Source organism: Hylobates moloch, unplaced genomic scaffold (genome assembly GCF_009828535.3).
Source record: "Hylobates moloch isolate HMO894 unplaced genomic scaffold, HMol_V3 SCAFFOLD_10, whole genome shotgun sequence".
NCBI classification, from domain to species: domain Eukaryota; kingdom Metazoa; phylum Chordata; class Mammalia; order Primates; family Hylobatidae; genus Hylobates; species Hylobates moloch.
Window position 1 is genome coordinate 9,648,485 of NW_026652285.1, and position 13,658 is coordinate 9,662,142.

At 45.1% G+C, this 13,658-nt stretch overlaps 1 protein-coding gene and 1 long non-coding RNA gene across 10 annotated transcripts in view; one reads left to right on the forward strand and one right to left on the reverse strand.

Annotated features, from left to right (window-relative positions):
• The window catches only part of MYO1D (myosin ID), a 386,481-nt gene extending 377,386 nt beyond the window's left edge, over positions 1 to 9,095 (reverse strand). For 7 of the 9 annotated variants that reach the window (XR_009215200.1, XM_058445325.1, XM_058445323.1 and 4 more), the window contains exon 1: positions 8,749 to 9,060. Coding sequence is in view for 8 of the 9 variants with exons in the window: in XM_058445325.1 (XP_058301308.1) it covers positions 8,749 to 8,843 (95 nt within the window). In the remaining variant the exon portion in view is untranslated. Of the gene's footprint in view, positions 1 to 8,748 lie in introns of all 9 variants that reach the window. The other 2 variants (XM_032162950.2, XM_058445326.1) reach the window with 1 other exon arrangement.
• Positions 8,744 to 12,045, forward strand: LOC131384396 (uncharacterized). The gene is made up of 3 exons (XR_009215202.1): positions 8,744 to 8,864; positions 9,802 to 9,919; positions 10,261 to 12,045. It is a non-coding gene; the product is annotated as an uncharacterized LOC131384396 (long non-coding RNA).
• The last annotated feature ends 1,613 nt before the right edge of the window (positions 12,046 to 13,658 follow it).

Sequence of the window (13,658 nt, forward strand, 5' to 3'; positions counted from 1 at the left end):
GAATTCCCTAGTTTGTGCCATTGCAAACTTTCATCGTTGCCCCCCAAACAAAATCAAAACAAACAAATTTGTCTTAGTGAGGGAGGAAGAAATGACAAGGAAGAGATGAAAATATCTAGCTCTCTAGCAGTTATGGGGTCAGGGTAGGGAGGTGAGGCCATTTGGGAAGGATTCAGGGAGAGTTAGCATTAGTTGAGTGAGAATTATATGCCAGGCACTTGCTGAACATGTGATTTCATCTCAATAACCCTAAAAGGCGATCATTTTACATATAAGGAAATGAGGCTTAGGGAAGCCTGTGTTAAGAGGAGTAAAACTGAAGCTGAGATTTGAACTTGGTCACTTAAGTCTCAGAGCCTGTGCTCTTTCCATGATTCCCTATTGGAAGCATGCTTTTGCTTCTCTTTTTCCCATAAATGCTCAAAACTAAAGTTTGGAAAACATTGTTCTATTCAAGAGATCTTGGCCAGGTTCAGTGGCTCATGCCTGTAATCTCAGAACTTTGGGAGGCCGAGGCAGGCGAATCACTTGAGCTCAGGAGTTTGAGACCAGCCTGACCAACATAGCAAAACCCCATCTCTACTAAAAATACAAAAAAAAAAAAAAATTAGCTGGGAGTGGTGGTATGCGCCTGTAATCCCAGCCACTAGGGAGACTGAGGCATGGGAATCGCTTGAACCTGGGAGGCAGAGGTTGCAGTGAGCCAAGATCGCACCACTGCACTCCAACCTGGGCAACAGAGCGAGGCCCTGTCTCAAAAAAAAGAGATCTAGCCAGTAATTACATTGTAGTTGAACTGAAAGAAGCCTGTTTCCTACAGGAAATAAAACTGCCATCTAAATCAAGGCATCTAATAAATGATAAAGGAGAGACATACAATGCATTTTTAAAATGCTGTTACCCTCTGACCCCATTTATGAATATAGTTGGCATTTTTATAGGCAATGTTGGTGAGGCTCATGAATAAGTAATCTACCCAGTGGAGCTGGAGCCACTGCTGACAGTAAAGTTCTCCGACTTGGCAGTGGCTGGGCAATGACCCAAATACAATGACCCAAACCAGTTCCAGTGGCGGCACCACAAATGGGTACTAGAGAATTATCATTAAATGAGGCCACTCCTAGAGCTAGTGTCCATTTTGCTTAGCTGACTCTGACTTAGGTGAGAATGTCAACGAACAGCTCTCCACATAGAGCTAACACGGAGATCACTAAATAAACACATTTCTAGCTATATCAGATTCAACATTTTTGTCTCAAAGTTAAGCAAAAAGCCAAAGTGTATCTTTTTAATGTAAAAGTAGTTCCCCCCACCCCCCCCCCCCAAAAAAAAAAAGATTAGCTGGGCTTGGTGGTGTGCGCCTGTAGTCCCAGCTACTCAGGAGGCTGAAGCAGGAGGGTTGCCTGAGCTGGGGAAGTCAAGGCTGCAGTGAATCATGACTGCACCACTGCACTCCAGCCTGGGTGACAGAGTGAGACCTTGTCTAAAAAAAAAGAAAAAAGAAAAGTAGATCCCATCAGAACCTGCAATGAAATGAACCAGTAGCAACTTCTAAGTGCTTGATTCCACCCACATCTGGCTCTATTTGGGAACTAAATTCAGCAGAAGTCTCCAGGGTCAAGAAATGACCCTGAATAAAAATAGTCTCGGAAATCTGTCACGGAGTAGGAAAGGAAACCAGGCGGCAGGGTGATTCACTCCAAATGGCAGCTCCAAAACCCAAATTCCCATTTTTGTCCCAATATGAAGCCAATGTACAAAACAGGCAGAGAGCAAACTGTCCTTTTCCAAAGGCCTTCAAAAGAGGTTGCCAAAGAATTTCACATGGAAGCCAAAAAGATTTAGTGTGCCATTCACCTCTCCTATAAATCTAACTAGAGCTATTTCTAACCGGAGCCCTGAACCAATGGCAGGTTTACATTTACTTGAAGACCACCCAGGGTATCTATGGGTTTTTTTCCCCTGGCAAGCAAGAGAAACCCTTTGTCCCACCAAATTTTCCAAATGACCAAACGGCCACAGAGAAAGAATACAGGGGTGGTGTGGTGAGTATGTGTGTGTCTGTTTCATGCCTTTCTTCTAATCTATAACTCACTGCCCCAACACACAGTTAAGTTCTATTGAAGTACAATATTTTGAGAAGATTGTATGCTAAAAAAAAAAAGAAATAATTCCATTGGTTGAAGAACAATCAGCCAACATTTCAGTACTCAGTTAATTCATTTCAAGATGTATTAAACATGGGGGAGGGCAAATTCTGTAGCATCATAGAAAATGCAAAAGGATTAAAGGTGGATTTGCTTCACAGCCACTCACTTGCACCTTCCCCTTCCAAAGCCTCGCATCTAATTCTGCATTCATGATTTACGTTCTTTTTCTTAAAGGTGGTTGCCCCCAAGCATTACGAGGTTCAAAGCACCAGAAAACCTGGATCTACCTCTGAACAGGCTATCGGCCTTTGAGGATTCCATAGGTTGGTGAGGAAGCAACCTATGAATATGATAAATTCTCTGTTACAAATACATGTCCATGTATCCTGAGAGCACATGAGAATGTGACATTGACCTGTTTTGGGGGATTGGGAAAGATTTCTCACATCTGGTCTTGAAGAATGAGTAAGAGTATGGCAGGCAGGGAATGAGGGCAGAGATAAGGAAAGGAGGACATTCCAGGGGGTGAAAACAGCAAGGGCCAGTGGCTCTCAGCTAGGGATAATATTGCATGTGTGTGAGCACGAACACACCCACCCACACACAACCCCCCCAGGGACTTGTGGCAATGTCTAGAGACATTTTTGGTTGTCATAAATGAAAGAGGAGTGGAGTTGTTGAAATCTAGTGAGTAGAGGCCAGAGATGCTTCTAAACATCCTACAACACACAGGACAGCCCCTACAACAAAGTCTAAAATGTCTAAAATGTCAATAGTGGCAAGGCTGAAAATCCCAGGTCTAAGCAAAGGTACAAAAGACACGCTGTGTTAGATTAAAAAAGAGGAGTTGCATGGCGCTTTGGCACGCACAGTGCTTCAGATGATTGCTTTTACGGAAGACAAAACCCAATAAGAAAAGAGAGGGTGAAAAATTAAATTTCTGAGAAGCCAAGATATAAGGCTGAATAGATGCTTTATTCTCAAAACAGGAACCAATAACAAATAAAGAAACTGGACCTCCGGAAGCCTAACGTATATTTCATTGTCCTATAAAATGGAAAGCATTTCTGTCAAGGACACCATCCGTGGCTCAAGTCCACTCCTGAGCAGTAGCCTGCATTCTTCCTTTCACGCACATGGCTAACTGAGAGTGAGGAGTGTGCGGAGTAAGGAGCACACCGAGGAGCAGATGCAAGCAGCTTGCCCCGGCAGCACTCTTACAGGGAGGGTGCAAAGCTGATGTTAATGCTGGAAGAACTCATGTATAGTAATGGCCCAAGCAAGGAGAAAAGGAACTAATAAGCTCCACATCCAAAAAGGAAGTGGCTACAGAAAAAGCAGAACATGGTAGGACAGGGATGCTGTGGTTAGGGCTTCAAGTGGTCATTAGGGTTGCTGGCAGGAGCTGCTCCTGACCACGGAAGCAGGCAGGACTCATACAGGGGTTTTACTCCTGAGCAGAGATGCTTGGAAATTGGAATAAGGAACTTACCACCACCACCTCCACCTCCACCAAAAAGGCAAAAGAAATATCCCCCAACAAGAGACTTCTGGGAGGGAAAGAAGGAGCCCTCACAATACAAGCAGGTTTTGTTATAAAGCAAGGAATATAAATTGAAGCTCCTTCTCAGATATTCAGGGTTTTGCTATAATACAAGGAGGTTTTGTTTACTTATTTATTTATTTATTTATTTTGAGATGCAGTCTTGCTCAGTCGCCCAGGCTGGAGTGCAGTGGCGCAATCTCGGCTCACTGCCAGCTCCGCCTCCTGGGTTCACGCCATTCTCCTGCCTCAGCCTCCTGAGTAGCTGGGACCACAGGCGCCCGCCACCATGCCTGGCTAATTTTTTTCTATCTTTAGTAGAGACAGAGTTTCACGATGTTAGCCAGGATGGTCTCGATCTCCTGGCCTCGTGATCCGCCCACCTCGGCCTCCCAAAGTGCTGGGATTACAGGCGTGAGCCACTGCGCCCGGCTGCAGGTTTTTTTTTTTTTTTTTTTTTTCCAGGCTGGAGTGCAGTGGCGCAATCTCGGCTCACTGCAAGCTCCGCCTCCCGGGTTCACGCCATTCTCCTGCCTCAGCCTCTCCGAGTAGCTGGGACTACAGGCGCCCGCCACCACGCCCGGCTAATTTTTTATATTTTTTAGTAGAGACGGGGTTTCACCGTGGTCTCGATCTCCTGACCTCGTGATCCGCCCGCCTCGGCCTCCCAAAGTGCTGGGATTACAGGCGTGAGCCACCGCGCCCGGCCTCCGGCTGCAGGTTTTGTTATAAAGTAAGAAATATTAAGTTGAAGCTCCTTCTCAGATATCCTAACTCGCACTAATCCACATCACTCTTTTACTTTTGCCCCATCCAGACACAGATCTAGGTCAATTTTTTTTTTTTTTTGAGACGGAGTCTCGCTCTCACCCAGGCTGGAGTGCAGTGGCGCGATCTCGGCTTACCGCAAGCTCCGCCTCCTGGGTTCACGCCATTCTCCTGCCTCAGCCTCCCCAGTAGCTGGGACTACAGGCACCCGCTACCATGCCCGGCTAATTTTTTTGTATCTTTAGTAGAGACAGAGTTTCACGATGTTAGCCAGGATGGTCTCGATCTCCTGACCTTGTGATCCGCCCACCTCGGCCTCCCAAAGTGCTGGGATTACAGGCGTGAGCCACCGCACCCGGCTGCAGGTTTTGTTATAAAGCAAGAAATATAAGTTGAAGCTCCTTCTCAGATATCCTAACTCGCACTAATCCACATCACTGTTTTACTTTTGCCCCATCCAGACACACATCTAGGTCAATTTTTAAAAGTAAAAATGGTAGGAGAAAGTTCCGTCAATTGTGGCAGTTGTCTAAAAATCAAGCTTTAGCTCCAAGAGGGAAAAAGAAGGCCAGATTAATAGCAAAACAAGATAATTCTAAAAGGACAATGCCACATAAGCTTTTTTTTAAAAAAAAGTAACTGAAGCATTTTTCCCTCTCTACAAAAAAATGTTGTCACGAAGGAATGTACTCTGTACCCAGCATTATGCTAGGTGCTGCTGTTGAGAAAACACAGACCCATGAAGCACCTGCAGCCTTGAGTGCTTGACTACTCCACGCCTTAAAGGAAGGAAGCAGGCCTTGCCGAAAAGCCAGGTGGGAAGGGAGGACAGGACATTCCAGACTGGGGAGTAAGAGCAGGAACTGCAGCTTGGGAGGGCATGAGGTACAAGCACACAGGGGAATTTCACTCACACATCCATATCCACCAATGGACCAAACACGCTCAATTTCAGCTATATACAACCAGAAATATGTGCCCAACCACCAATATTCCAGGAGACAAAAACACTTCAACATCACAGAATAGCACCTGGATTATGCAGTGGTGGGTTTCTGGTCACCTTCTGCAAAGTGAAAGGAAAGAGAGGACTGCTTTGTCTAGGTCAGAATTTATAGTTTGAGAGAAGGGTAAGGGTGCTACCCTTTGCTGGTACTGTGTTTATGGCTACAGGGAACCAACTATTTTAATTTATAAGTAAGTCATGAACAATCACTGATCTGTACAATGAGAACCACAGCCAATTCTCAGAGTAATGAAGGACACACATATGAGATACGTACAAATACATATACATCTGTACACCCAGGATTTTGAATGATGTGGAGACTGGGTATAAAAACCTAGGCCTTAGCCAATGGCCATGTGGAGAGCTGGTGATTCCTCCCACATCTGCACAACACCAACCCCTTCCCTTCAAAACAACTTAGCTTATTCACTGTCACCCAGAGTCAGCTTTCATGCCGCCAACCCCCGCTCACGCTGCTTAATCCACCTAGAATGCTCTCCAGCCACGAGTCCACCTTTACAAGTCCTACCCATCCTTTGGAACTCAGCTCAACTCCTCTCTTCCTCTATAAGGTGTTTTGTAGTCAACCTAAGGTATCTCTCTCTCTTCTGAACTTCCAGAACAATTTCTATAATTACTTGACAAATAATCACCTAAGCTTTATAAGGCTTTTATCTTCTCTTTCTTTTCCTTTCTTTCTTTTTTCTTTGATCTTTTCTTTTCTCTCCTTCCTTCCCTTCCTTCCTTCCTCTTTATCTCTCTCTCTCTCTCTCTCTCTGAGCGTATGTGTCTCTCTCTCTCTGTTTTCCTTCTTCTTTTTCTTCTAAGAGACAGGGTCGTGCTCTATTATACAGGCTGGAGTACCGTGGTGTGATCATAGCTCACGGCAGCTTTGAACTCCTGGGCTCAAGCAATCCTTCTGTCTCAGCCTCCTGATGTTCTTTTCTTGAACTATTCTTTAAATCAATACAAAATTCCACCTTTCTCCATGTCTTCATTGAGATGTCACCTCTTTGAGAGGTAAGCAGCACATCTTGTAGTTCTTTGGATACTCCTAGCTTATCTCCTAGAGTACCTTGCACACAGTAGAATTAAATTGCAGCATTCGGCTGGAGGTGGTGGCTCATGCCTATAATCCTAGTGCTTTGGGAGGCCAAGATGGGAGGACTGCTTGAGGCCAGGAATTCAAGAACAGTTTGGTCAACATAGCAAGACCCCATCTCTAAAAAATATAAATATAAATATAAATAAATTGCAGCATTCTCTTCTGCACACATAGGAGTTGTTAGGCTCACCTTAGGAATCTATCTTGAAATTCAAGCTTCACACTTAAGGAGACTTAATGCTTTAAAAAAAAAAGCAGAAATTCTAAGTGCCTTCCCTCAATTTACTTTTTAAAAACCACAAGAGTTTTAATTCTATTACAGAGGAGTAGTCCTACTAACTAATGTAGCCCTGTTAGACTCTATGCCTTCAATTTCAAATTCTGAAAATTCTGCAAAAGCTCTGGCTAAGGTCATGTATTTGCTAGAGGTGAAAGATGGAGGTTAAAATGAAAGGCTTCATATTCAACTATTACTACAGGGTCTTGTATACAGTATGTACATAATAAATGTACCAATGTCTGAAAAACTGAAATGATTATAAGCTGAGAGTGACAAAATTATAAAGGCATTTCTCAAAGCACACAACTTATTTCCTGGGGGGGAGGGGAGTAGAATCTCTTAAATAATTTAAAACAACCTTAATCTATGAAATTCCTATGTAACTTACCCCTTTATCTATTTTATGTGCACTTGGGAAAACCTAAAACAGTTTTACTAATACGGATTTGCCAGGCACTAATCTTTGAAGTATGTATACACATAGTATTAATAATTCATTTAACCCTCAGGACAACCCCAATCCTACAGACAGGAAAACTGAGGCACAGAGGTTAAGTAACTTGCTCAAAGATCACAGCAAGAATGTAGTAGAACTAGAATTTGAATCTCAACAGCCTGACTCTTAACCACTATGACTATGATAATGGGTATTGGTTATAGCTGATGTAGAGGTATATCATTTTGATTAATATTTGGGGTGATTTCTATAAAAGTTGTGCATCCAAACTTTGATCAGAAATGTAACATCCTATCATTATGCTGGTATGTAATAAATCTGATTGACCCCTGTCAATTGGATTGACAGAGGTAGTTAATACTGAAACTAGGGTTAAGCACCAAAGCCTAGACTATGACTTTCACTTTATAAGTTTAAGGAATGATGTTTAGCTATAAACCTTAGAAAAAATGGAGCCAAAGCTTGCAGGGAAACATACACATGCACACCAAAACTCAGCTATTTTGAAACTCCACTTACTGTAATGTTTAAGTCAAACTACTTTAAAACTGTTTACATATTACTCTATCAAGGGAGAAATAATCGCATGTAAAGGGCTTTCTAAAACAAATCCACATCTTGGAAGCCCATTTTGGGGCGCTGAGTTGTGACTACGTTCTCAAGGATGTCAATAACACAAGGGCTCCATCCACTAACTCCTTGAAAAAAAACCAAAACCATGAACGTCTTGTCAAATTCAGACAGTTTATCTTGGCACTGGCAAGTACAGCAGTCTCTTCGAAGTCTGGAAACGTGTCTAATTACGTTTAGAGAGTAACTAAAAAAATAGCCAGTGTCCCGGAACAGACAGCTCAGGGATCACTCCATAGCATCCTGAATGACAGCATGGAACTACGCCAGGAGGAAAAACAGCAACAACAACAACAAAAAAAAAAAAAAAAAAGAAGGGCGAAGAAAGAAAGAAAAGAAGCAAGTGTAAAGCCGGGATGAGACGCCAGCCTCTCTCCAAAATAACCCTCCAGTTCTCCTATGGCCTTCGGGGCCACCGCAACTCTCGTTCAAGTTATTTCCCTTCAATTTCCATGAGGTCACCGGCCCGCCCACATCCCTCACCTGGCGCGGAGAAGCGCGCCCTCCAGCGCGGCACACCCCCTGCACCTAAACCCCGGACAGCGCCCAGGGCTCCCCTCTCAGGGAAGCGCGGCCCTTGAGCTCGACACGCCCCCCGCACCCCAAAGCGGCCGCACCCCAGGGGCGTCCGCCCTCGGGAAAGCGCAGCCGCGGAGCTCGGCAGACCCCCGGACACCGCAGGCCGGCCGCGCCTCCATCCCTAGAGCTTGGGCGCCCCCGACACCCCGGATCCGGCCGCGCCCCGAGGCGCCCCCTCTCGGGAAAGCGCAGCCTCGCGTCCCTGCGCGCGGCCGCTCCGCCCTCACCTGAGCCTGAGGTTGGCCATGAACTCGGGCATGGAGACGGTGTCCATCAGCACGAAGTCTGCCTTGCCGAATTCCAGGCTCTCCTGCTCCGCCATGGCGCCGGCGCGGGGGCTCAGGTGGGCGCGCTCGGGCCGCAGGGGCCGCTCCGGCGTCCCGCGATGAGCTCGGGAGGGGCGGGGGCGAGGCCGCGCCGCGAGGCTACGGGGAGGGGGCGCGCACGCCGCTCGGCGGGTCCGGGCCGGATGGAGGCCGCCCCGCTGCTCCTCGGCGTCTTCTCGGCCGGCGCGGCTCCGAACGGGACGCACCCTACAGTTTCCGCTCCTCCCGCCGCGGCTGCCGGGCGCTGTAGGGGCCGGGACACCGAGACGGAGACGGCGGCGGCTGGTCCCGCCTCCAGCCTGGGGCTCGCCCCGGCTCCGCCCCGCCCGGGCCTCCCGGCTCCGCCCCTCCCGGCCCACTGAGGAACCCGCCCCAGCCGCGGCCCTGGCCGCCGCCTCTTCACCTGGGCGGCGCGCACGCGCGGGTGGGCGGCGGGGACGCGCGCTGGGCCGGGCGGCGGCAGCTGGGTGGCAGCGCCCCCTGGGGACAGGCGCTGGGATCTCAGGCGGCCAAGAGGATGGCCGCCTGCCGCCCACACTCGGTAGCTGCCAAAAAAGTTAGAGAAGTAGTTCGTGGAGCTTTTCGCGAGGACAATTCATTATGATTCTGTCACTCTGCTCCAAAACCCACTCCCGCCTCTCTACTCACACCCTGCCCATTCTTGAAGTGGTGGTTCAAGCACAGACTGAGAGGTAATAATAATGGCTAACATTTTTGGGGCAGAGCTGTTCTCAGCGCCTTAGAGAACTTTTAAGAAACTTGCCATACGACTAGGAAGTGGAGCAGCTGCGGTTTCACCCAGGTCATTTGATTTAGGAGCCGCAGCGTTCAACCATGTCCGACTACCTCCATTCTCCAGTGGCCCATTTTCTCTTCCACTCATCCAAGCATGTCATCAGACATTACCTTATATGATTATTAAGTTTTTAATATATCTTTGTATCATCTCTCCAGGATTATTGCAGATGTCTTGAGCATGGGACCATTCTTTCTGCATCCACCAAATAACTATTGTATTACCTTGCATATATAAATATGAAATCCATACTGATTCAATGGAATGAAGTGAGTTGTAAGTAGTCTCCAATTTATTGATACATTGGTTGAGCTTGGAAAATTCTTTTTGAACTCAGAATATATTTTCCCAAAGAAAATATACTACACATGACTTTCTTTCTTTTTTTTTTTTTTTTGTCTCTTTCTAGAGACAAATTATCCCTCTGTCACCCAGGCTGGAGTGCAATGGTGCAATCACAGCTCACTGCAACCTCAAACTCTGGGCTCAAGCAATCCTCCAGCCTCAGCCTCTTGAGCAGCTGGGACTACAGGTGTATGACACCATGCCCAGCTATTTTTTTTAAATAAATGACTTTCTAAGGTGTCTACATTTATTCAGTCCTGTGTTTCTGTTAGGACTTCTATTACAAAATCTACTAGGAAATCTAGAGGCCTCCAAGGACCTGGCTGGGCTTCAACTCTGGCTGAGTTTGAGATGAGTAAACCAGACTGAAGGACCTTGCCCAAGGCCTGCTTCAGCTGCCAGCCACCCACACTTGCTAAGAGAAAGGGAAGTGGCTTTGTCACCTCCTGAGGGACTGCCTCTGCCATCAGAAAACCACCCCAACCCCAGGCACCAGCAGAGCTGGGCTGCATCTGACTACCGTTAGCAGCTGTCCTTCAGAAGAAGGAGATCCACCTGTCTCAATATCAGTGTCCTCATTTGTAGAATAAAAGCTCTGGAATAAGTTAGGACTGTCCTATGGTTGGGTCATTTGTGGAGGTGTTGGTCAGTGGCTAAGTAGGTTATTGCATAGGGTATGGCTGTATTCCTAACGTTTGTATTGGCATGTTTTAACATAAGCAGAACTGAACTTCAAAAAGGAAAGAAAGAAATCTCAAACTGTGTGCACTTTGGAGCATCCAGGGACCACACCCCAAAACCTTTTGGTAAATTATATATGTGTGTTCCCTGAGCCCTGTGGGTGTTAAAAATTAGGGCAAAATCCCAGGTACCAGGAAAAGAAACATCAAGGCTTACAGATGATGAGAGAGTTGCAGAAATTGTACAGTGGTTAGGAGCTATGGTGGGATACAATGTGGTTTCCAAATGGCCAAAGTAAGAGATCCTCATTTTAATCAACATCTTATATAGGAACCCAACATATAAAACACATATACAACATATGCAAAGGGTATTTTATTAATTTCTTGTATAAGTCCACATTAGTATAAAATTAGGCATTGATGCTCTCGTGATGAACCCAAATCTGTTCAATGGGGCTCACTATTAGCCTCAGGATTCCAGTTTACTTTTGTATGTTGTTTTCATTGTACTGTGTCAAGCAAATTCTGGTTTGTATAACTAAGCAGTGATTTGTTATCCGTACAACTTTACATTCAGCATTTCTAGACCAATGTGCAGTTACAAACTTATTAATCAATGACACACTTGAGCAAAGTTCAGGTATATGCACAGCCGGCAGGAGAGACTGAATACTCAGGTCTGCATTCAGTCAAGGTAACCTAGAGCAGATTAGCTCATTATGAATGTTCTTTGTGATAAAATTTGAATAGAAACATATTTGGAGATGTATGTTTTTGTTACAGTTTAAAATATACAAAAAATAAAACAAATAAAAGTTTATATCCCCAATCATGAGACACACAGACACCATGAGCCTCCTGATATGGTCTCCTGAAAAAGACATGGATCATTTACCTGCTAAAAGTACATAAATGGAATCTAATCATGAAGAAGCATCAAACAAACTCACATTAAGGGGCATCCTACAAAACAGTTGACCTGTATTCTTCAAAAATATCAATGGTGTGAAAGACAAAGAGGCGGAGGCACATCACTATTAAAGGCAATATGTGATTCTGGACTGGATCTCCAACCAGAAAAATGTAAAGGACATTATTGGGATAATTGGTGAAATTCAAATATAGACGCGATGTTAGATAGTAGCATAGTATCAATGCTAGTTTTTCTGAACTTGATCATGTTACTGGGATTCTGCAAGATAATGTCCTTGTTTCCAGCAGGTATCTGCTAAAGTATTTAGGAGTAAAATGATGTCTCGAACTGTTTGGCAAGAATAATAAAAATAATAATAAGGAGACGAGGATGTGGAAGGAGGGCGTGGATATATATTGGCAGACATATAAATGATTAAAGCAAATGATGCAAAATACTAACAAGTGGTAAAATTGTTAAAAATATAAAGGACTTTCGAGGGGATTTTCTTTTGTACTATCCTCACAACTTTTCTGTAACTTTGAAATTAGTTTGAAATTTATTCATTTATTTTGAGACGGAGTCTTGCTCTGTCGCCCAGGCTGGAGTGCAGTGACGCGATCTCGGCTCACTGCAACCTCCGCCTCCCAGGTTCAAGCAAGTCTCCTGCCTCAGCCTCCTGAGTAGCTGGGACTACAGGTGCACGCCACCATGCCTGGCTAATTTTTGTATTTTTAGTAGAAACGGGGTTTCACCATGTTGGTCAGGCTGGTCTCAAGCTCCTGACCTCGTGATCTGCCCACCTCAGCCTCCCAAAGTGCTGGGATTACAGATGTGAGCCACCACACTCGGCCTGAAATTTAAACTTAAAAATTAAATAGCAATCTAAAACTGTGCCAAATAAAAATTTTTAATTTAAAAATATTAAATAACACTTAGAAATCAAAGTCACATCAGAATTTTGCAAACCTTCCAGAACTGAAGAACCAGCAGATATTTTTGAAAACCCTGGTCCGGGGTACCTCTTAGCTCTGTTTGGCATAGATGTGCTAGGAGATTATAAACACTGAACAGGTAATTCTAAAAACAAAAATAATTAGATGTCTAATATATCCATATGCCCCTGAGAAGGTGCATCCCGTTCTCTGCCTGAAGTTCTCCCTGCCACCCCACCCCTCACTCCTATGACCTAGCTAACTTCCGCTTGTCCCTCTGCTCTCAGTCTCAACATCACTTCCTCCAAGAAGGCTTCCATAATCTCCTAAGTCAGAATTGGCTGTTCCTCCTCTGTGCCTCCTATAGAATCCTGGAAGTGCTGCCCCCATTACAGCACTAAATGCCCTTGAGCCTACTGTCTATCTCTCTCACTCGTTTGTAAGGGCCATGAGGGCTGGAAGCTGTCTTTTCTGGTTTTTGATGTAAATGTAATTCTGGCACCTCCTAGCATAGTCCTAAGAGATGAAGTGCTTAATAAACTGTTGCTTGATAAATGAATATGGAATGGTCTGTAACCTATGGGTCATAAAATGTGAGACTGTAAATCCACCCCCCTTGGTAGTTTTCTGCATTGCAAATTAGTCATTGTACAACATTAACCTCAGTCTCAACTCCTGCCCCGGAAGCAGATCTCAGGGCTATGTTTATTTCTTCCCTGGGGCCAGGCCTGCACACTGTGTGTTCACACTGAACAAAAGCTGCTATTCCAAAAACCCTTCTGTAGTTACCAGCCACTGCAGAGGGTCTACCCTTGATGATCCACGAAAATCAACCCTGAATTTTCCACCACAAATGTTTATTCCCATTCAACTTTCCCAGAATGTTTCTGGGCTGCCCTGCCCTCCCTGCCTTTACCAGGGGCTTTGCATCCAAGGAAGACGACTCTTTCAGCATGAGTCTGGCAAGACAGAAATAGGACGGCTAGGAAAACAACAATAGTCACACAGCATATTCAAAGGGCATTTTATAAATTTATATTATAATCCCAAATTATAACAGAGCAGAAGTAGAAAGGCAAACATATGTTGCAAAATAACTTCATTATGTACTTACAGCCATATAGAAATGATTTGGAACT